The 23,616-nt window shown below is 39.5% G+C and overlaps 2 protein-coding genes across 2 annotated transcripts in view; both read right to left on the minus strand.

Annotated features, from left to right (window-relative positions):
• Positions 1-6,331, minus strand: part of LOC119790490 — a 30,624-nt gene extending 24,293 nt beyond the window's left edge. The window contains exons 1-3 of the mRNA XM_038296034.1: positions 6,185-6,331; positions 5,630-5,692; positions 1,733-1,846 (exon numbers count right to left, since the gene is read on the minus strand). Of these exons, the coding sequence (XP_038151962.1) occupies positions 1,733-1,846; positions 5,630-5,692; positions 6,185-6,242 (235 nt within the window). The 5' untranslated portion in view covers positions 6,243-6,331. The remainder of the gene's footprint in view (positions 1-1,732; positions 1,847-5,629; positions 5,693-6,184) is intronic.
• A 6,986-nt stretch (positions 6,332-13,317) lies between these two features.
• Positions 13,318-22,152, minus strand: LOC119790491 (CD209 antigen-like protein E). Its single transcript, XM_038296035.1, has 7 exons — positions 22,083-22,152; positions 21,485-21,527; positions 20,605-20,727; positions 19,950-20,027; positions 13,774-13,928; positions 13,561-13,697; positions 13,318-13,501 (listed from the first exon to the last, which is right to left on the minus strand). Exons 1-7 carry the CDS (start codon positions 22,083-22,085, stop codon positions 13,318-13,320), a joined length of 723 nt encoding a protein of 240 aa, XP_038151963.1. The 5' UTR covers positions 22,086-22,152.
• Positions 22,153-23,616: the final 1,464 nt, after the last annotated feature.

Consider the following 23,616-nt stretch of genomic DNA (forward strand, 5'->3'; position numbering starts at 1 on the left):
AAGAAACTGATTAGCCAGTCACTTCATTTGGATGGGATTAAACTGATTTCAGATAATAAAGTAAAAAATCTTGGTGTTATTTTTGATCAGGACCTGTCATTTAAATCCCATATCAAAGAGGTTTCTAGAATTTCCTTCTTTCATCTGAGGAACATTGCAAAAATTAGAAATATCCTGTCCAGGGGTGATGCTGAGAAACTAGTCCATGCATTTGTTACTTCAAGGCTGGACTATTGTAATTCTTTACTATCAGGAAGTCCACAAACTGTAGTTAAAAGCCTTCAGCTGATCCAAAATGCTGCAGCCAGAGTTCTAATGAAAATTAAAAAGAGAGATCATATCTCGCCTATCCTGGCTTCTCTTCATTGGCTTCCTGTTAAATCAAGAATAGAATTTAAAATCCTCCTTCTCACATATAAAGCCTTAAATGGCCAAGCTCCATCTTATATCAGAGATCTGATTGTTCCTTATGTTCCTAACAGAGCACTTCGCTCTCAATCTGCAGGTTTACTAGTGGTTCCTAGAATTTCTAAAAGTAGAATGGGAGGCAGGTCTTTTAGTTATCAGGCTCCTCTCCTTTGGAACCAACTACCAGTTTTAGTCCGTGAGGCAGACACCCTGTCTACTTTTAAGGCTAGGCTTAAAACTTTCCTTTTTGATAACGCTTATAGTTAGAGTGGCTCAGGTTATCCTGAGCTATCTCTATAGTTATGCTGCTATAGGCTTAGACTTTTGGAGGACATAGGGACCCCCATTTCATCATTCTGCTTCATTCTCTCTCTGTTCTCCTAACTGCAGAATCTGTTAGTTCAATCTCTAACCTTCTGCTCTCTCTGCTTTTCCTCAGAGTAGCTTTGCCTCGTCTGTTCCTGTTTGGCTGTGACGTCATCCTGGAAAGAAACATCAGCTGTGCTGCTTCCATCAACACCCTTGTTTATAGATGTTGGAGATCGGCCTGTTTTCCAGTGTGGTCCTGTTTCTCTGACCGTGACTGGCTGGATGTGCTCTCTTCGTCCTCTGGCATGGGAGCTGCCTTGGAGCTTGTCTGCCTGGCTGTGTGTTTCCTGGACGGGGCCGCCTTTTACAGCTGCTTTTTGTATCTCTGCTTCTGTCTCCTTGAACCCCAGTCGGCCTCGGCAGATGGCCGCTCACACTGAGCCTGGTTCTGCTGGAGGTTTCTTCCTGTTAAAAGGGAGTTTTTCCTCTCCACTGTCGCTACAAGCATGCTTAGTGTGAGGGATTGTATTTGAGTCGATGCAATCAACTGGTTTTCCTTAGATAGAAAACTTTGTATCAATTTGACTGTATGATCTGGTTGAACTGTAAAGTGCCTTGAGATGACATGTGTTGTGAATTTGGCGCTATATAAATAAACTGAATTGAATTGAATATCAAAAACCTCTTATGTTCTCAGTTTTGCTCCAAATTGTCCAGAACTATTGTTGCAAAACTTTTTGTACATTCTAACTTTGTTTTGTAATTGCAGATTTTTTTTAAATCTGTTACAATTACAAAAAAAATTACACCTCTTTAAATTCTTAAGTACAAGTATATGAATTGTGTTTTGTGAGTTGCACATCAAAAATATCTTCCATTCACCTTTGCTACAGTTGATCTAAAACAAATGACGCAAAACAAACTTAAACACGTGTATTAAAATCTTTACAGAAAAAAAACAATGCAAGTTGCAAAGGCATAATATTAAGAAAAAACACAAAATGTTAAAACTCACAGGTGACTCCAAGAGCAATGACAGCAGCTACCAGCAATGAAAGGAGAACCAGCAGAACCAGTTGTTCTGAGGAGACCTTTGACCTCCTGATGGACCCAGATGTTTGGTTGATTGCTGAACAGTTTGCACAGGTTAGGATGGAGAAAGACACGAGGGTATCAATCAGTGGTGGAGCCAGAACATTTTCACAGAGGTGGCCAGACAGAGACAAATGGCCTCCCGTGTTGTCAAAAGAAGTTCTGGTTCTGCATAATATACACATTGAGCAGTGGTTCTATATCTATACCAAAATAAATGCCAGTTTGTGCATTTCTTGTTAATATGTTGAGTAAAACCCAATAAGTGCATAACATGGATCTCTTTCTTGTACCTGTCACTGAGTGAATGTTAAAGTCAGAGTAGACCAATAGTACCATCGGCGTCGCCAGACCCCATTTACTGGGGCACGTGCCCCAGTATAAATGAGCTGTGCCCCAGTATAAATCTCATGAATATTTGCAACAGTGATACATTTTTTTAACGCATCAATTTAGATATTTCCAACGGAAGGAGACGTATATTTCTACTCAAATGCGCAGCAAGTGTGTTGGTAACTCCAAATTGAGGATGTATTAGCGCCCCCACGTCAGCGCATGTCACTGCATGAACTGCAGGTAAATTAACACGCTGCTCTCAACTGAGTTGGATGGGACACTGTGCGGCCGCGACGCATTTTTAGTTCTGGTAATGTTTCTTACCTGTCAATTTTATTATTTTCCCAGTGAAACCACATGATTTATAGGCTACTAACTGAAAATTACTGCATTGGTTTGTAGATGGATATCAGGAAATTCCTCACACGAAGCAGAGACAGGGAAGCAGTAAAACAAGATGAGAGAGAGGGAGGTAAGGTCCCGTAATGAATTAGTGATTTAATGTAACCAGTTACATTAGGAACATTATAAGTAATATGATAGATATTTACATAATTATACATTTGCGTTTTTTTTATGTTTGCTGTAGAGAATGAGAATGCAGGTGCTGGAGTAGGAAAGGGAGGAGGAGGCGAGACTGACAGGCAAGAGACAGGAGAAGGACAGGAGAGACAGGACCATGAAGGTGATGAGGATGCAACAACCAGCGTCCACAAACAAGAAGGGGACATTAGTGACTTAGGGGGAAAGCATGATGGTCCTAAACAAGTGAAGTTGTCCCACCATCCCCAGCACAAATTTGGAGTAAAAAAACGTTCATTTAATTCAAAATGGTTTGAGCTTTTCCTGGTTAAAAAAGAAAGCCTTTTCATCAAGGATATGCAGTGTGTTTTCAACTTGCTTGATAACATCATATTCCCAACACTAACACAGGTCATCCAGATCTCCTCACAATCCCAGTCTACAGCTGGAGTTGTGAAAGGTCATTCAGTGTGTTGAGAAAGCTCCACACTTGGCCGAGGTGCACAATGGGACAAGACAGGCTCCATCATCTGGCTATTTTATCAGTTGAAAAGGAAGAACTTTCTAAGCTGAGTCACAAGTGATTGACCACTTTGCAAAAATGATAAATAGGAGGTACACTTTAATGCTCAAAAAATAAAAGGAAAATTTAGCTCAGGATGAGTTAAAATTTCCCCCGAACTAAAACTCTGTAACCGAGGAATTAATGATTACTTCAGAATGTGTATAAGGAAACTTTTTATTTGTCAAAGTTGTTGATGTCTTATTTTTTATAGCTGCAATGTTGAAAATGTTCATGTTTGTTAAAACAAATATGCTCTTATACTCATTAATATCTCAACTGGTAATTTTGGTAGGAATGTATCAGGGTTGGGCAGTGTGCTTGTCTGTATTTGGGTATGGAAGGAGGGGCATATGCACTAGGGGGCCAGTGCCCCAGTAAAGCTTTGTGCCTAGCAACGCCCCTGAATAGTACTAGTTTTGGCAAATACAAAACACTATGTGCTGAGGAAAATTACTGTCGCTCATCAACATTGAACCCAATATCTGCGTAGTAAAACATGGTGGTGGCAGTTAAATGCTGTGGGGAAGGAAGCTGGTAAGAGATATTGAATAGATCCATCAGTTTGTTGTCCAAAGCGGCCATCTGACAGGACTGCTGGTGCCTGTTGGGCAAGAGGCGGGGTATAACACTAGACTGTTAAAGAAAAATGATTATTTTTAGTTTTTAATACAGTTAATCTTATGGCATGTGTAAAAGGTATGTTGAACACTCTCATTTTGAACATATTTCTTAATTTTGAACAAGTTTGTGTTAATGATTTAAAAACTAAACTATTGATGGGTAAGTATTCAAAGTACAGGAAGGAAAATGTAGATCAAAGGGGATCTCGCAATGAGGCTCCGGTTGTTTGTCAGGATGGCAGGAGAGGCCCCGCATTCCACAGCTATCTGTGAAATCTTATCTTATGTTTTCCTTAGCCAGATGACCTTAGATTTCCTGGAGGCCCGGACAAGCTCTCCGCTTTTTCTTGTTAAAACAAAGTAGCAAATGGCCCCAGATTTTTGCCGTAAATTAGGGGAAGTTCTAAGTTTTTCTGAGTGTCCAAGGTAGCTTCCAATTGGTCAAGCGGAGGGACGCCTTAACTGAATATACTAAAAGGAAAGACACACCTACATTATAAAACTTTCTACACAGAAGTAACAAATCAGATTTGCTCTTGCAACTCTCCAAAGATGTCTTTGTACGTCTTTGCTTTCTTTCCTTCTCTCCATTTATGTCAGGTAATTGAATGTATGTCTCCGTTGTTCTGCAGTTTCTGGTGTAAGTTTGTGCATTGTCTTACTTCTAAGTTTATGCATTGTCTTATATTGGATTAAACTCTGTAATTCTGTGACGTCAACACGCATTGTTGTTTTCCTAGTGGCCACACGTGGCCGCCGAGAGGACCTGGGATCCAGAGGAAGAGAGAGAGCCAAACTTTTTTCCAAAGTTAACTTTTTAGAAATTTCTTCCTTAACAAGACACAGAGGGCAAAAAGCAATTCACACAAACATCTAATCTAGCACTTATTAGTTTTATGAGGGAAAAGCAGATGGAGTACAACATGCTTACAATTATTATTATCATCATAAATAGTAAAAGGTGTATTAATATAATTTACAGGTGTAACCTAATCACCTCTTGTGTCATGATGTTCCAAGGCTGCTCGGTGGAACAGTTTTTAACACTGTTGCCAAAAGATCCTAGGTTCGATTCCTTGCAAAGGTTTTTTTTTTGCGTAAAGTTTGCATGTTTGCCTCATAGATGCATGGGTTCTCTTTGGTTAACTCTAGCTTCCTCCCACAATCCAAAAACAGAACAACGAGATTAATTGGTGTCTCTAATTCGTCCTTAGGTTTGAGTATGTGTGCATGGTTGTGTGTCTCTGTGACGGACGGGTAACCTGTCCAGGACGTAACCTGCCTTTAGCCCATGGACCAGCTCCACGGGACCCTTATGGATTAAGCAGAAAAGGATAGAAGGAAGGGTTTGGTCTACAGACAAATTTGGTTATTGCTCCTTTAAGGTTTTATGCATTAGTTATCAAACACTTATCAAAAATCTTGTGGTTATCTTATCAAGTTGGGCTTTGACGTGAGCAGACCGTCTTTCAGTAAACACTATCCTCTCACTTTCTGAGAAATGAAGGTCTTATCTTTACTCTGAATGACACTCTCTGGGGTTTATTTTTGTTACTATGTGAGTTATCTTTCCAGATAACTGTCAAACGGAGGGGATTTAGCTTAAGATTAAAATTTTTTGCCTAAACATAAACATAATAAATATAATGACATTTTATTTTTTTTCTACATGCAGGAGAAATGTAATTAAAACACTTTTTAATAAAACTGTATAAATCTTATTGACTTCAGACTCATATTTGCTCTTTTTGGAGATTGAAATGAATGTTTTACTGACCTGGTTGCTGTTTGTTTGAGATCCTGACTTCAGAGTAAGTGATGTCGTTTGAAGCAACATTTTCTGCAAAGAAACAAATATCTGGAGGAGATCTGCACAGATTCTAGGTACATTCTAACTAAGGATGGATGGACGGATGGATGGACGGATGGATGGATGGATGGATGGATGGATGGATGGATGGATGGATGGATGAGTAGTTAAGCAAGTATAATACATCGTTATCCTTCAGTCAAAATTCTGACTATCTATACTAGAGTTATTATTTTTCAGATAACTTTTTACTTCTACTGCTTAGAAAATAGACTTGTTATTTTTGTTTTAATTTGAGCTCATTTTGGTTATGGCCTTGTGGCATTAAAAACAAATAAAGGCTCTAGAGCGCTATTCTAGAGCAGGAAAAAAATGTATAGTTTTACACTTTTACTGGAGTAAAAAGCTTAAGTTGATCCTCTAACTTCTACAAAACCATTTTTAATAGTAGGATTTATGCTTCTTTAGTAATAAACATATATACTTTTGACACCTCTGTAGTTAAGGCAGGTTGATGCTCACCTCTGGGCCTCGGTCGAGTGAACTTCACATCAGCGTACGTTATATCAGCTTCAGGCATCCTTCCCTTCTGTGAGTCTAAAGATGAACTACAGCCCAGTGGTTCCTGTCAGCCTTATGAAACTTCCTGACGTCAGAAGACGCACAGTAGAGGCAGGACATAACAACTTTTGACTCTCGCAGTCTCTTTTTGTGCTGAAGATATGAGATTTACCTGCTTATGATTAAAATAAGAGATTCATTCAAGTGTTAAACAGTTTTATTTGTACTGTAAATGAGTCACAAAGCTATTAAGTTTAACTGGTCAGATCGAGGTTGATGTAAAAAATGTTTTCATGCTTAGGGATTTATGTGTGGTTGGTCACCAGTTGAAATAAAGGGAAAACCAGTTGTGTGTTTTCTTTACGACCAGTAGCTGGACTGAAGGCGTTGTGCAGTAATGCATCTGATACAGATACCTGGCTGTGCAGTGTTGGCGATACCGATTCTATTTGTTTGAAATCGATGTGTGTGTGTGTATATATGAAGAACTGCATACTACTTGGATGTAAAATAATTGCCATCATGGCTTTGTCAAGCGGCTGCCTACCTTTGTGAAGCAGGAAAAAGACTAATACAAAGTGAATCCAGTAGAACTTTTTATTGCCTACCTGGAATGGATGACAATAGTTCAAGTTCAATAGTTCTTTTGGCTCTCAAAATGGTATCAGTGCCCTATTTGTTGGTACTCCCTGATACCGACACCACCATTTTAGTGCTGGATCGGGGGACCCGTCTGATACTTGTATTGGCATCGGTGCAACACTACTTCTAATACACAGACGTTGAAAATAGAGTACTTTACTTTGGTAGGATTGATAATTGAAAGTGGTTATGGGCTTTAATCTGGTATTTTCTTCATACAATCCTCTTGAAATTACCTTTAAATTTGAATTGAATCATTTTGGGAGACATTTTGTTTTCAAAATAGCTCTTTCAGATCCCTTCCCTTACCCCTTTTTCCCTGGTCCATGCATTTGTTACTTCAAGGCTGGACTATTATAATTCTTTACTATCAGAAAGTCCACAAACTGTAGTTAAAAGCCTTCAGCTGATCCAAAATGCTGCAGCCAGAGTTCTGATGAAAATGAAAAAGAGAGATCATATCTCTCCTATCCTGGCTTCTCTTCATTGGCTTCCTGTTAAATCCAGAATAGAATTAAAAATCCTCCTTCTCACATATAAAGCCTTAAATCACTAAGCTCCATCTGATATTAGAGATCTGATTGTTCCTTATGTTCCTAACAGAGCACTTCGCTCTCAATCTGCAGGTTTAGTAGTGGTTCCTAGAATTTCTGAAAATAGAATGGGAGGCAGATCTTTTAGTTGTCAGTGTCATGATTTTACAAAGTTCAGACCCAAATGCAGAAAACCAAACAGAGAGACCAGGGAAAAGGTTTAACAGGTTTTATTGAAGAAGTTAAACAGAGGTAGAAGTGTTGCTCTGAACACTGCTCAACCGGAACTGTAAAGTGAGGGGAAGACACATTGGTTAGTTCAGGCTCAGTGGGGAATTTCAATCGTGAACTTTGAGAAGAAGATTTGGTTGCCGACTCACGTTTCCAGAGAAGTGGTTGTATCCTTGACTCCTGTATGTGTGCCGTGGTTCCAGTGTTTGTCTGATTCGGTGGAGGGCGAAACAGGGTTTATCCAGAATGCGGTGGTGAATGGAGAAACTGACTACCACTCATATTTCCTGCAGTACTTGAACTGGTTGTAGTGGAGAATAATCCCTTTCTCAGTGAGAAGCTCAAACGATCTCTTGGGGAAAGTGGATCCAAACCTCCTGTTTGAACCCCAGCTCAGTTTGAAGCTCAGTTGATCCTTCCAGGGAGAGAAGGTCCGAGAAATCCAGTTTGCAGGATGACTTCCTGCCGAGAGGCAAAGACAAAAACAAAGTTAAACTCAGGTTGACAAAAACTTAGCTTGACTCAGCGAAAACTCAGCTTGGCTAGAGTACCCTAAACTGGCAACACTCTGGCATCGAGGTAGTGGCAGTCAGCAGCTTAAGAACACTCAGTTAATAAGGAAACCATCAGCAGGTGTGTGAGGAGCTTGGCCTGTATTTCAGCGTAGTCCTGGTTCTCTAACTTGATGGATTCTGACTAACTGGATGTGCTCTATTTCATCCTCTGACATGGGAGCTGGCTCGGAGCTCGTCTGCCTGGCTGTGTGTTTCCTGGACGGGGCCGCCTGTGGAGCTGGTTGACAGTTGCCTTTTCTTTTTTGCCAGTTTCTTGCTATCTCTGCTTCTTTTCTATAGCGGCTTGTCGTCTTGAATGCCAGTCGCCCCCTGCAGCCTGATTTTGGTTCCGCTGGAGGTTTCTTCCCGTTATAAGGGAGTTTTTCTCCCCACTGTCACAACAAGCATGCTTGGTGTGAGGTATTGCCTTTGAGTCAATGATTTGTGCAATCAACTGGTTTACCTTCTGCTGCAAATATAGCATCTTTCAGCTGATGGAGAGCTTTATTAAATAAGCATGGAACATGTTCCTTACCTTATTAGCATACAATTATCTTTTCAAATATGAGAAGCCATGCTTAAACCGAAATATGAAAAAAAAAATAGCTTTGAGTCAATGCAATTGCTTTTTCTTATTTTAAATTCTAATTGTCTTTTTCCATTGGCAAAGTTTCTCACTTACCTCCTTATTGTAATTCAAGATTTTTTTTTAAAACTTATCTTAAGAAAAAATGACTTATTTAGATTTCAATTTCTTCGAGTGTGACATGAAAAATCAATAATAAATTTCATTTAACAGTGTACTAAAGGGAAAACAGGGATCCTCCTTGAGCTATTTAAAGCAGCTATCACAGAAACACATTCACCAGCTGGGGGGGTGGGGTGTTATGTTCAAAAGGAGAAACTAGCTCCTCCATGGATTACAGCCATCGTCTGAATGTATTTGAATGAACTGAATTTTTTTCAATTTTCTGGATCTACTTAGATGTCTACAGAAAAAAGGGGAAATACCAAATAATGCTGGAAGGGGAAGAGGAAATAGATCATGCATATACAAATCCGGCAGCGCCTGAAACTACCACTGATGGCGTTGTTGCCGTTCTGTCCAAATTTGGCTTTTTTTATGATCTCAGCAGCAACAAGAGTGTATGTTTACTGATGGAATATTCAGAACGGAAATGTTGCGCCAACCACAGCATGGGTGACAATGCTTTGTGGGTTTAATTTGCGCAACATGTCTGATAAATGATTCAGCAGAAACACTTTGCTATCAAAATTTTGCGAAGCAGGCGAAACATCCGATCTGCTCAGTGTTTTATTTTTTTTTCAGCCTCTTCCCTGATGGATTCTTGCAGCTGTTTAGGAGTTTAGCTGGAGGTATGAAACACAAACGCTTTGTGGATAGTTTGCCAGAGGATATAGGCCTACCAAGGCAAACACAAAGGATGGGCGATATTTGTTTTTTATTTGCACAGGTGGAGAATAAACAGTAAGTCCAAGAAACAAGGAAATTATTAATTGTATCAAAAAATAGGTTGCAAAACTAGAACTTAACAATCTCATAAGAACTTCACAACATATCTCTCACTCACTCACTCACTCACTCACTCACTCACTCACTCACTCACTCACTCACTCACTCACTCACTCACTCACTCACTCACTCACTCACTCACTCACTCATTCATTCACTCACTCACTCACTCACTCACTCACTCACTCACTCACTCACTCACTCACTCACTCACTCACTCACTCACTCACTCATCAGACTCACCAAAACAATAGAAAAGAGCGGTCAAGATCTCCAGACAAAGGCTGTGCAGTCAAAAAATCTAAATAAACCAATTGATGCACACAGTCCAGTAGAGATGAAAAAAAAAACGTTAGAACTGTAAATTTACAGTCATATATTTATATTGCTATTTTTTTTTATGTAAAAATGGTCTAGAGCTGTTTTAAACAAAATCTTTTTGTTTACACTCGTGTATACAAAATGACAAAATAAATCAGTCTCAGTCTAGCTAACCTGCTCTGGAGCAGGTTTGCAGTTCAGAATATGTTGTCATGGTCACTTTTAAACATTAATCCAGTTCGTGGTACCAGAAAGTCAGGGTTGAGGCTTAAGTTGTCTAGCTAACCCAGTAATCCAGCTTCATAGTACAGGCCTCAGAGTACACAGGAGTATGCAAAGTCCATCAAATTCAAGACCCAGTCTGAGTTTCAAACCCAGGACCTTTTACTGCACTGCAAAAAAGGAAAATCTATACAAGTGTATAAACTTGAATTAAGCATTTTGGTCTTATTACACTTGTTTTTCAATGTCTTTTCTTAGTAAGACTAAATATTGTTAAGATTATTTTACTTGTTTTAAGAAAATTATTTTTTTTAATCCTAACTAGATAATACAACTAATTCTGAGCAGCTTTTTTCTTAAAATATCACACATTGCGGACTGAGTCGCGTTAACATTCAGACTGTGGGTACATTTTTACTTGTTTCAAGACAATAAGACAATCCACATTAACCTGTTTTAAGAACTGACCCCATCTCATTAAGATATTCCAGCTATTCAAATCTGATTGCATTCAAATTGATAGGGTCATTGAGATTGTATTTCGCTTAATTCTGTTGCATTTCTGCTAAAATATTAATAAAAAAATGTTTTGAAGTTTTTGTCATTCACTACACCTAAATAATTAAATTAATTCTAGCTAAGAAAAACAGACTAGTTTTAAGCCTTTAAATGAACTGTTATCAAGTACATTTGCCTTGTTTTTCAGCATGTTGTTTGCTTGTTTTGAGCAATAATCAGTTAGAGGACATTTAATTCCAAGCAATAATGACTAATAAATGAGAATACATTGCTTAAAATAAGAGAAAAAAATCTTGACAAGTAAAAGAAGAATATATTTTTCTACTTGATTTAAGTTTTTTTGGATGCTTACTACTCGGATATTATGTTCTTGTTTTAAGAAATCTTACCAAGTCTCATTTCCTTGCTGCACTGGCAGATTATTTTGTTCAAAATAAGCAATTATTCACTTAAAACACTATATTTTTTTCTTATTTTTTAGAAGACATTTTTTGTTGTGTGCAAGGAAACAGTTCTACAAATTGAGCCTCCTTGCTGCCCTTGAGTTGACTTTTTTTTCTACATTTTTCATTAAGGCTTTTATTGACCAATTAGTAGGTGTTTTAAGTCATATATCTTTTCATACCCATAATCTCACAGAGCCTGTCAGAGGATGTTTGTGGTCCTTTAGCAGATATTAATTTAAGGTCTCTGGTCTAGTTGAGCCCATAGACTAATAATAAACCTATGGAGATGCAGAACTGCTGTTCAATGCTTTAAAAAGGCTCTTGCCTTCTAAATGCAGTGGCGGTGGGAAGGGAAAGCACAGGAAACCACTCTGATTTTGAACAGGAAAAGACATCTATTTATCAACTTATTTATCAGCTCATAGAAAATGATGCAACACCCTCAGTCTTTACTGTCACACTGTTTCCTTTCTGCTTTAACTTAAAAATTACGCTTAATTTTGAATGTTTTTGTGTCCTAAAACATCTTTAGTTTTAAATGTTCCACTCAGCAATGTTTGCCTTCTGTTATGTTTGTGTTCATTTTCACCATGGATGAAAATACAATGGTTTGGGTTTATTTTCCATTTCTAGGTTTTTAATATTTTTAATATAAAATTCTGGTAGAGTTGCACAACACAGTGTCACTTCCTAAGTGGACAGTTTTATTTCACAGAGGTGTGAATTAATTGAAGTAAATTTGTGTTGTTTACATGTTCCTTTTATTTTTTAGAGCAGGTTTGGACAGAGAGAGCTGGAAGAGGACTGAGGGAAAAGGAAAGTGGCACTAGGGGGCGACAAAGAGCAATCAATAAATACAACAGTGCTTAAATCTAACTTGGAAGCTGAATTTGAAAGAGATTGATGACTAAGAAACACAAAATGATCAAGGGAAAACTAGATGATGGGGGAAAGTACTGGAGATAAGGCCATGGGAAACCTTGATTGTTAAGAAGATAATCATAAGATGGTTGAGTCTTTCAATCTACAGACTATGCCATTGTGGTCAAAGTTCCCTATATCATGCTTCAACTCATTTGAATCAGAAAACTGACTGACCTCCTTTTGTTCAACACCTTTTCAAAAGTCTGGTTATTAACCATCACATGTGAATCTGAAGACTTTAGCATAAAAAACAACCCAAAATAAAATGTAAATATGTTCAGGGAGATTTTGCACACTTTTAAAATGGAGGTTAATCAGCTGATTATTTATCTCATGTATATTATCTGAGGTTGACTGGTGCTTCCTTTCACTGATCTGGCATAAAGCTTATCCAACAGATAGAAATTGTCTTTAAGGCTTTCAGATTAAACCCATATGCAGAACACACCACGGAGTCCGGGGGAAAAGTTCAACAGTTTATTAAGGTAAAACACACACAGGGTAAAGTTTGCACTGGTTCTGGTACTGGTCCGGGACTGGTTTCACAGATTAATCTGCAGAGAGGTATTTGTTTGGTTAGCCAGGTAACAGTGATATCCAGATAGAGTCTTGTACCTGATGAGGTTCAGACTGATCGGTGGAGTGAGGGAAACGGTTGGGTCCAGAGGCTGTGGGTTCAGCCGAGAGCCTAGCAACGGCAGAGTTCAGCTTCAGACTAGCGAGGTTCAGACCTTGAGTGGTTCTCCTAGTTCTCTCCAGAGAACTAACCGGGAGACACGGACTGAGGATCTTCAGTTTGGCTTCTCTGGGTAGGCAGGCGGGTTTCCTGACATGAGCTCCTCCAGAGCTACAGGCTTCAAACGGGTTTTCCAAAACTTGGCAACACTCTGGCCCCGAAGACAGGTCTGGCCACTGCTTATAAAGCTGGTCTCCTAATCAGGTGGATGAGCCGCAGGTGTGTAGGTGGCTTCCTCTCAGGAGACCCAGGGCGCTCTCTGCTGGAGAAAGGTGGATCTCCAGAACCAAACCGTTGAACAGACAATCAGGAGGGGATCCTCGGCGCCCTCTGGTGGGCAAGCCTCAGGATCCCAACAGAAATAAAGAAAAAGTGAAACATGAAACATACAAATTTCTATCATGTTTAAGTTTTATTTAAACGTTTTCACTTTTATTCAGTTGTGGTGTCTCTGAGTTTCTCACAGATTCTCTTCTGAGCAGCACTGCAGTCTTTGTCGTACCAATTCTTCATCGGTCCTCCTCCTCCTCCCTCCATCCCGACCCTCACACAGTCCTCTCCTGCAGGGTTTTCCTTGGCCCAGTTATCAGGTTGTAGTGCGTTCCAAAACATCAAACTGCAGAACAGTACCAGATCCGTAAAGTTTGTACCTTCCCATTTAGAAAGTGTTCTCACAAGAGGTCAGACCTTTCACTGAGCTCTGAGCCATCCACCCAGACCCATCTCCCCTCCTCCTCTGAGTCCGTCAGTCCGATCCAGAACATGTCATCGAAACTCTTCATTTTCCGGTTAAGGTTGTTCCTTAGAAAATACTGGAGAGAAGATGTTAAAGCTTTACTTCAATTCTTCTGAAGGAGTGAAATATTTTTCATCCAACATGCTTCATACCTGCTCCTCTCTGGTCTCCACCTTAACCAGCTCTGCTCCTGCTTCCCTGCATCTATTCCTGCTCTCCTCCCAGGAAAATTTATTTGTGGAAAAGTAATAACAGGTTTCTTCAAACCTGACCCAGTCTTTTTCACAGGATGGCTCCTCTTCAAACACTGCAACACAGGCTTCAATGTGGAGATCCTCAACTCAACCAATTAAAGATAAAAATTTTGACTTTAATTTATCAAAAAAATCTGCTAACCTCTAAGAATACTTTGAGGGAAGCTTTCAGACTGGTTGGGGTCTTTTTCGGGTCTTTATGTGATTTTTTTCCCTAAAATTTTCAAACGGATGGTCTCCAAAAATAAAATGAGAAGTTGGATCTTTAAAAGAGTGGTCCTCAACATGTTAAGATGAACATCAGCATTGCGCAATGTTTGACATGATTTATATAAGACTTTTGGTCTAATAAGTAAAACTAGGCAACTAGATAAAAAGGTGTATTTCCAGTAGTAGGTAGTGTTTGCATAGTTTTATATATAATAATACTGTAACAGGGATTATTAGGTAATAAAGATAAAGATACATTAACTTGTGGAGGTCTTTATGGTCAAAACAAAGAAACAGAGACAATTTCTTTTTGTAGGTTAATAACTTTACTGATAACCACAGTCTAAATTACTGAATTGGTGAAAGATAACTGGATTTTAACAGTCCAACCTTGGTTAAAAGACTAATGAACCTTGGTGAGTAAGCAGATTACAGTTACAATCATTTAACTAATAATCATTAATTTGTTCTACCCTTGATTTGAATGACCTATTCATTAACTATTACTTCCAGTTCTAGTTATTTAACATATTCAGAATCTTCATGTAGGAGTTTGCCCTGAAATCGAAGGGTTGACGGTTCAAGCCCCGACTCCGACTTTCATTGTCGTTGTGTCCTTGGGCAAGACACTTCACCTGCATTGTCTACTGATGGTGGTCAGAGGGCCCGGTGGCGCCAGTGTACGGCAGCCTCGCTTCTGTCAGTGAGCCCCAGGGCAGCTGTGGCTACAATGTAGCTTGCCACCATCAGTGTGTGAGTGTGTGCGTGAATGGGTGAATGAATGTGGTGTAAAGCGCTTTGGTCAAGTCTCCTAACTTGAATAAAGGCGCTATATAAGTACATGCCATTTACCATTTACCATCTGCTGATGAAATTGCATAGGACTCTTAATGAGATTTCTGCTCCTTTCAGCAGGTATTCTGGTCCTGGTAAACTGCTCCAGTTTTCTTAGATGTGATTCTATTAGCTTCTATATATGTTTTTCTTACTCATTGTCCTGTTGAAGACCCATGACCTGCGATTGAGACCAAGCTTTCTAACACTGACAAGCTCATTTCCCTTGATAAAATCCCTTGATTGTCATGATCAAGGCTTTGAGAGCTGGCCTAATTGCTCATTTCATTCACCTGCTTAACTCTGCCCTGTTTCCCGTTACCACACATCTAATCCACCTGTTCCTGCTTCTTTATATACTGCCCAGTCCCAGCTATTGAGGTTGAAATCATTGCTGATGCCCTTGTACAGGGGTCAGCAACCCAAACTGCTCAGTCATATTGGACCAAAAAACCCCCAAAAATAAAACAGTTTGGGGCCGCAAAATGTAAAAGTCTTATATATGCTTTGTATGGCAACACGGGCTCTAAGTGTTTTAGCCCACTATAGAAAAGGACTATATGGGCTTAAATATATAATAAGCATTCATGATGAAATGTTTATCCTGGAGCAAATGTCACATAGTAGCATGAGGTGAGGGAGGAGCAGGGAACACTTTCACCGCACGCCGATTCACCGCCCTTCACCGCACGGTTTAGGTTTTGTTGCGTTGATGAAATTATAGAAACACGATAAAGAAATCTTTCTATGGTGGACGTGGGAGGAGTTCATTGAATCATGAGAAACCAAGCAGGAACTGACATCCACCAGAGCAGAGCTCTCTAACTCCAAAATCCCACATCCTTCGTCACCAGCGTCCCTTGGTGTGATTTATATTTTGAGGATTTGGGGAAAACAATTTAAGAAGTTCACATCCCTGCATCAGAGCGCTGCCTGTTTGATCTGTTGACGGTTTTCCATCCCTGCAACAATACTAGCATCAGTAGTGGAGTTTGGAGATGCAATACACTTCTTATATCTATCTTTGCTCTCCTCTAATTTATCCAGAAGTTCTGCAACCACACTTTTTATCTCACTCCCAACTTGTTGATCGGCTGCACAATAGCTTGCCTTCCCTGGAAATGCCTTTCCAAATTTTATTTTTTGACAACCTCTTCATACAAAACAAAAATGGAGGCAATGCTTCCACATTGATAATGAAAGCAAATGATTCGTCCATTCTTTGAATCCTCTTTTCTCATCAGCTGTTTTCCTTTTTTACCCTGATCCATGCTCCAAGACACACCCACCGCTTTGTTTGCCTGGCACTGCACCACACTGGTTGTTTGTTCTTTGCCTTTCAGCAGGAAGCCTTCCTGCAAACTGGACCTTTTCGGACCGCATTCTCCCAATTGGGATCAACTGAGTCTTACACTGAGCGACGGACTCCAAACAGGAGGTTTGGATCCATCCACCTTTCAGCACGCTGAGATCACTCTCTGAGTAAGGAAATCATCTTCACCACGACCTGTTCAAGTACCACAGGAAAACTGAGTTGCAACCAGCGGCTGCATCATTTCACTCCGTCCGAGTTCTGGGTAAACCCTGTTCCGCCCTCCACCGAATCAAACAAACCCTGGAAGACCAACACACAGACTGGAGTCTACGTGTCTCTTCTTCCCCAGAAACGTGAGTGGCAACAAATCCTCTCCTTCAAGATTAACAACTCCAATTCACTGAGCCTGAACCTAACAGTCTGTCTTCCCCTCGTCTTCCAGTTTCCCGGCCAAGCAGAGTTCGGAGGAACTTTGCAACGAACTCAAAATACTCTTCAATAAAACCTGTTGAAACTTTTACTCTGTGTCTCTCTGTTTGGCTTCACTGCATGTGGGTCCGAGCTTTAGATAAAATCATGACACTCTCAACCACTGAGCTTCCCTGTTCCCATCTGAACGTCCTGCCTGAACCCTCTGTAGGAATTCTGGAACCCTGAATCCGCCTGTTCCAGTTCTCATTCAAATCCCTGACTGGGTACGGACCCCTGGACCTTCTTTGTCTGCTTAATTTCTCCACTGGTGAATATATAGCTGATGTGTTTAGGTCCATTGAAGTTCGAACTTCACTTATAATCTTTTTATATGATTTTCTGTTTTTTTTGTTAGCATTCATATTAGGTGTCTCTTTGATTTGTCATTCATTTCCTTCCTGTTGCCACGTCAAGAGCAGTGTGAGTTTAAGGGTCTTGCTCTAGGACCTAGAGTGCCGGCTGAGGGAATCTTTTTTCACATATCCATTACTGTAAAAAATGTCCACAGCTGTTTATTTATTATTTACTCTCCAGATGCACAGTATTTATACCGTAAAAATATTTTATTTGTTTATTTTCTTAACTCTGTCACTTATTCTAATATTTTTATACACCTTTTTTAAGCTCAATTTCCCCATTGTGGGACAATAAAGGATTTTCATTCTTTTCTAGGGGAACCATCATTTTAGTCAAGGTCTGTTTCAGGAGTTTATAGTTTTATATTATTTAGCTGAAGCATGGTTGAAAAGCGATGCCTGACCTTTATCTGTTCATGGAAATATCATTTTTATTTGTTATTCCTAAGATTATTTTTGTGACTGTCAGGACTCCTGTTTTTGTGTTTGTGTGTCTGTGTTTGTCTCCCTTCATCCACCAGGAGGCGCCTGGTTCTGGTCCGCCTCCTCACACATCAAACTGAGTTCTTGTCAACCTGAGTTTAACTTTGTTTTTGTCTTTGCCTCTCGGCAGGAAGTCATCCTGCAAACTGGATTTTTCGGACCTTCACTCCCTGGAAGGATCAACTGAGCTTCAAACTGAGCTGGGGTTCAAACAGGAGGTTTGGATCCACTTTCCCCAAGAGAACGTTTGAGCTTCTCACTGAGAAAGGGCAGTGTTGGGAAAGTTCTCTTTCTACGTGAACTAGTTCAAAGTTCAGTTCACACATTTTAAAATGAACTAGTTCAGTTCATAGTTCATAATTCAAAACCAAAAAATGAACTAGTTCATAGTTCTTTTTTTTTTTCCATATATTGCTCAATTACACCATAGCCTACTGTAGAACCACAGACAGCAATTATTTTATCAGTTGTAACTCTGAAACTGTGCGTCAGATTTCATCTTCCTATCCAGTTTTGAATCCTTATCCAACCAGGGTTTACATTAGCATTGAGGGGACAGCATTTCCCCATTGTTGCTTTAACGCTTTGTTGCTGTACATTCACTTCACACTAGTAGCAGCTGCAGCTTTCACCCCTACAGTATATTCTCAAAAACATCAGGAAAAATGTGCTGCTTGAATGGTCTTTTTTATCAGTAATTATTAAAAGAAAAATAGGAAAGTAGTCTTTAAGGTGCAAATGTTTTTTTTTTTTTTTTTTTTATAATTTTTTCCATTTGAAATTCCATTTCAATACATACTAAAAAGGAATACTGGAATCCTGGAAAATTATACCAGGCAGGTTTAACAAACAAGTTACATGGATAGTAAAACCCTCAAGAACAGGGGTCTTCTATGTTTTCCAGACCAAGGACCCCCAAACTGATGGCGAGATGGAGCGGGGACCCCCTATTTATATATATTGTATGAAATTGTGTCCTATAGTCACTCTATTACAGATGGAGTAATGTAAAGAAATTAATTTCTGAATGTGTGCATTGATGACTGAAAGACATCTTTTGTCTCCATTTATCTGTTTACTACAGTGTGTTGATTTCATGTTAATGAGTATTTAAAGACATTTCAATTAGTGGGGGAAAAAATTGCAGGGGGGGAATATAAAAATATCAACTAACCATGCAGACCCTCATGCAGTACCTCCGTAGACCCCCTAGGGGTCGCGGATCCCCTGTTGAAGTCCTCCGCTCAAGAAGATTTTACCAACACAAACTGAGGGACCAGGCTGAGGTAGGAATTTAAGGTTACTGAAGTGCGGATTTTTTTACTGAAAGCCGGCGGGCAAACTTGTTGCCATCGTCCTCACCGACCACCTGGTCATAAAACTGTTTTAAGTGATCATACTGCTGCTTTGTCGCCTCCACGGTAGCCTCCATGCTGCTGTGGCTTCCACGCTGCATTTTGTTTTGATGACGCACGCGGCTGTAGGCTACGACACTGGTAGCTGCTGTTGCCAGATTGGGTGTTTTTCCCTCTACATATTAAGGCTTGTTTACGGTGTGATTTAGCCGGGGTTTCGCCTGGAGGACTCTATAGAAATCTGGCAACCTATTGAACGGAGCTGAACTGAGAGAGCGTGCCGTTCAAAGACACCAGAATGAACGAGTTCACAATAACGTTCATCAGGCAGTAATGCAGTACGTTCAGTTCACGTTCGCCCAAAATATGAACGAGTTCATGAACTTTCGTTCAATGAACGCGTTCAGGCACAACACTGAGAAAGGGATTGTTCTCCACTACGACCCATTCAAGTACCGCAGGAAATCTGAGTGGTCAGTTTCTCCATTCACCACCTATCAACAGCATTCTGGGTAAACCCTGTTCCCCCCTCCACCAAATCAGACAAACACTGCAACCACGGCACACAGACAGGAGTCAAGGATTCAACAACTTCTCTGGAAAATTGAGTTGGAAACCAAATCCTCTTCTCCAAGTTCACAAGTCAGATTCCCCACTGAGCCTGAACTAACTGCTGTGTCTTCCCCTCACTTTACAGTTCCAGTTGAGCAGTGTTCAGAGCAACACTTTTCCCTCTGTTTAACCGCTTTAATAAAACCCGTTAAACCTTTTCCCTGATCTCTCTGTTCGGTTTTTCTGCATTTGGGTCTGAACTTTGTAACATCATGACAGTGACATTGTGGGGTTTTCTCTCATAACACTAGAGGATACAACAATTTTGTCCAGGATGCATATACATCAGACTCCCATTAATAGTAAACCCATCCTTCTGCATACCGATACTATTACAAATGACACTTATTTCTGGTGTAAAGAAAGCTGTAGAGAATTAAATCTTTTTTGAATATTCATTCAGGAGCTCTTAGATGTTCTGACCCTAAAAGGCCCTACCTGGAAGATTTCCCCTCATGACTTCGTTTTCCTCCGTGAGACTCTGCAGGGTCTCCTTTGTTTGGATGATATAAGTTGCTGATTAAAAGAGAGAGAGAGAGAGAAAAAAGATAAAGATATATCTGGATTAACAAGATCTTCTTGATTTTAAACGCAAGCAAAGGAATTAAAATTAGGTTTCTGTCAAATAGCGTGTAGACTTAGACTTGGACAGTTTTTATTGCCATCAAAATTTCGTTTAGTGCAGCTTTTCAGACAGTAAATGAGCATTTCTATTCCAAAAAGTGCAGCAGTGATCAAAGATTTAAAATATTTTTGGAATTGTAGCAATAGATTGAAAACATAAATGGTTTGACTGAATGAAGTCCGGCTGGATGGGATGTGAAACTCATTTACCAACACGTCTTTGTATAAATAAGAAAAAATAATGGTTTTGACCTTAAATGGTCCCCCATACTTGGGTTACCCGCTTACAAAGACCTTTCACCTTTTAAGATTTTGGGTTATTTAGTTTATTTAATTGTCAAAAACATCCTAAATTAAATGTATCATCAATGAATACCACAAACTTTGAAATATATTGCATACTTCTCAAGTGTTGACAGCAGTAATTATCATGTTTAGTTCAGAGATTGATTTATCAGGAAGAACTCACAGAGTCTGCAGATGACGATGAGAGCAGCAGCCAGCAGAGAGCCCAGAACCAGCAGGACGACTCTCTCTGATGGCAGCTTGGAGGTTCTGGTTGGGTTTTCATGTTGAGAGGAAGCAGCTTCACCTTAACAACATTTAAAGGAGATCTTTGTTGGGAGTGGAAGATGGGAGGTTTGTACAGGTCTTTCTCCAAAGAGATATTTTAGGCTCATTCAGACATTTTTTTAACTTGGATAAACTAAGAATCTCTAAACTAAACAATGATTTGTGCTGCTCTGATTTTCAAACATCACAGTTTTGTGTTCAAAAGAAATAAATATTCAACACCATCGATGTGGATTGTGTATGTGGAGTTGTTCAAGTTTTGGTCGTGATCTCTAGGTGTCTACACTATGCGGATGTGAACTGGATTCTGAGAAGGACTGGAGACCAGTACAATAACACAAGTCCTATCAGAAAGCAGGACATTTTGCAGTTAGACTGAATAGACCTTCAGTTTCTGGATGAAGTTTTGTTCCCTATTAGAACAAAGAGGTCTAACATTTGCCCCACAGATTTTGGCAACCTGAACTTTTAATACAGGATGTTTATCAAGAACATCGGCTTTAGAAAACCACTTAAACCACTTCCTGACGCCTTTCTGTCAGCATCTTTCCCCATTTTAAACACTTAAATTATCTTCAGATCAGGGAGATCTTCAATTATTGACCAAATCCTGCCTTAAATTTATCCTTTAGTTGTAGATAAAGCTGTTTGCCACCAGTTTTAATGTTACATGTTGTCTAAAAAATTTTTTTTTTCTTGAATCTGGTTGTCTGTCCGATGAACATGACTCGGCTCTGATTGCAGCTTTTTCTTCTTTACCACCATATTCATCTTACCTTCTTCACAGCTCTGAGGACGTCTCATCATGGGGCCTCTTCGCTGAAAAACATAGAGACAGATCAGCTACTTGATGACAAAAAAAAAAAACATTAGATTTTTACTAATTATTTATTGGGTAATGTCTATACTGGACCCTCAAACCTTAAACATTAAACACACAACAGGTTGTCAATTAGATCAGACCAAAATAGGTTAACTTTCCAAATTCGGACCTTTAAATCTTAGGTCATTAAATACTCACAGTAGAAAATATAAGTTAGTTTACAAGCAATATCTAAAAGCAAAACAAATATGCTAAGCAAAATATTGAATAAATACAAGATTTTAAGATTTATTCATTTAAATCTGCACTTATTTAAACAGATCAAAATCTTGATTCTTATAATTTAAAACCTGCAGATATGAATCAAACTTGCTCTCACAAAGTACATATGTTTGATAAGAATCCCACGAATTTTAATATATTTAAAGCATAGCTGCAATGTTTTCCATTAAATTTTGACTATATCGACAAAAACAACAGCAAAAACAGCAACAAATTCAAAACCTGAGTATCTTTAATTGTGAATGGGACAGAAAATCATATATACTCACCATCAGTCTGTTTTCTCTCCCTCTGTGGACCTTTCAAATAAAGGACCCTGTCCTTCACCCTTATATCTGCTCTGGGTTAAAGAAACTTCCTGTTAAGTTGAAGAACAAAGAGGAAGAGGAGGAGACTTCATCTGTCGTCTTCTTCCTCATCATTCTGGTCATTTTTGAGAAAAATTGGTGGATTGAAATTAGAGACTAGTGTTATAAGTCATCTGCTGTTGCTGATTTTATAAAAATATATTCAACTTTTTAATAAAAAACTGAGAATCTGCTGCTTCTTGTAGTCCATCCATCCTTCCATCTTCTGCTGCTTAATCCGTCAGGGTCGTGGTGGGGCTGGTGCTATTCACAGCATTCTATGGGCGACAAGCAGGGTACATCCTGCAGGTTGCCGTTGCAGGGCAACAATTAACCTAACAGTCTCTTTTTTTTTTTTGACTGTTGGAGGAAGGCAGAATAACTAGAGAGAATCCACTCTTGCATGGGGAGAACATGCAAACTTCATGCAGAAAGGCTGGGAATCAAACCCATAACCTTCCTGTTACAAGGCAACTGTTATGGTCTTGGTTCTGTTGTACTTTACTTTGCTCCTTGTTTTCTAGTTTTATTGGTTTAATTCCAGTTTTGTTGTAATTTCTAGATTTATGTTAGTTCTCATGTTTTTCTATTGACCTCTGTTGCCCTCTTGTGTGTGTGTGTGTTCCTTTCCCCTTGGCTCCCTCGTTGTCTCCTCTCACACCTGCTCCTTGTCAGCTCGTTAGCCCTCCCTTTGTCTCAGTCAGCTACATACTCTCCCTCTGCTCTCACTCTTTGTTGGTTCCTTGTTATTGCTGATCCTGTCGTTGCTGTTGTCTTCTCGACTTGTCTCTCCCCGGCTCCTTGTGCTTGTTTTCCCCTGATGTCTCCATGGTTCTGGTCTGTGTAACACTTTAAGTTGGATTTTTGGATTTTGCCCCCTATTGTTTGTGTTACCATTAAACCTCTCTGCCTCTGCATTTGGGTCCTCTAAACCACAACCAAGACGTGACAGCAACAGTAGCACAAACTGCTCACCCATGCAGCATGCTTCTTAATACTAATAACTGAACTTTTATGATCTCACATCAGAGAAGCTTACCTCTGCATTTAACCCATCCCCTTTGGGAGCCGTGTGCTGCCATTGTGGGGCGCTTTCTGTCGCGCTTTCGGTTGCGCTCGTTGGTCAAAGCGTTGGCCAACAGCCACAGACATGGTTTGAAAAGCAACGGGTTGTTCTCATCAACAATCTTCCGATGTCTCATTCATCAGAGCCAGACTAAATTACACATTTAATCTCACATTTAGTCTGGTTTATCAGGCTACTTTTACAGACCTACCATGAATATTTAAACATATTCAAGAAGGAAGACACTGCAGTACTTAATAAGTACATTTGCATAAAGGTAACAATTCAATAATTAAAAAAAATGATATAAAAGATTTTAACAAAAATGATATAAAAGTCAGACTAAAAACATAACTAATAATGATTAGAGCAGTTAAAGGCCACAATAAA

Source organism: Cyprinodon tularosa, unplaced genomic scaffold, assembly GCF_016077235.1.
Source record: "Cyprinodon tularosa strain WSP-4 unplaced genomic scaffold, ASM1607723v1 ctg366, whole genome shotgun sequence".
NCBI lineage: Eukaryota > Metazoa > Chordata > Actinopteri > Cyprinodontiformes > Cyprinodontidae > Cyprinodon > Cyprinodon tularosa.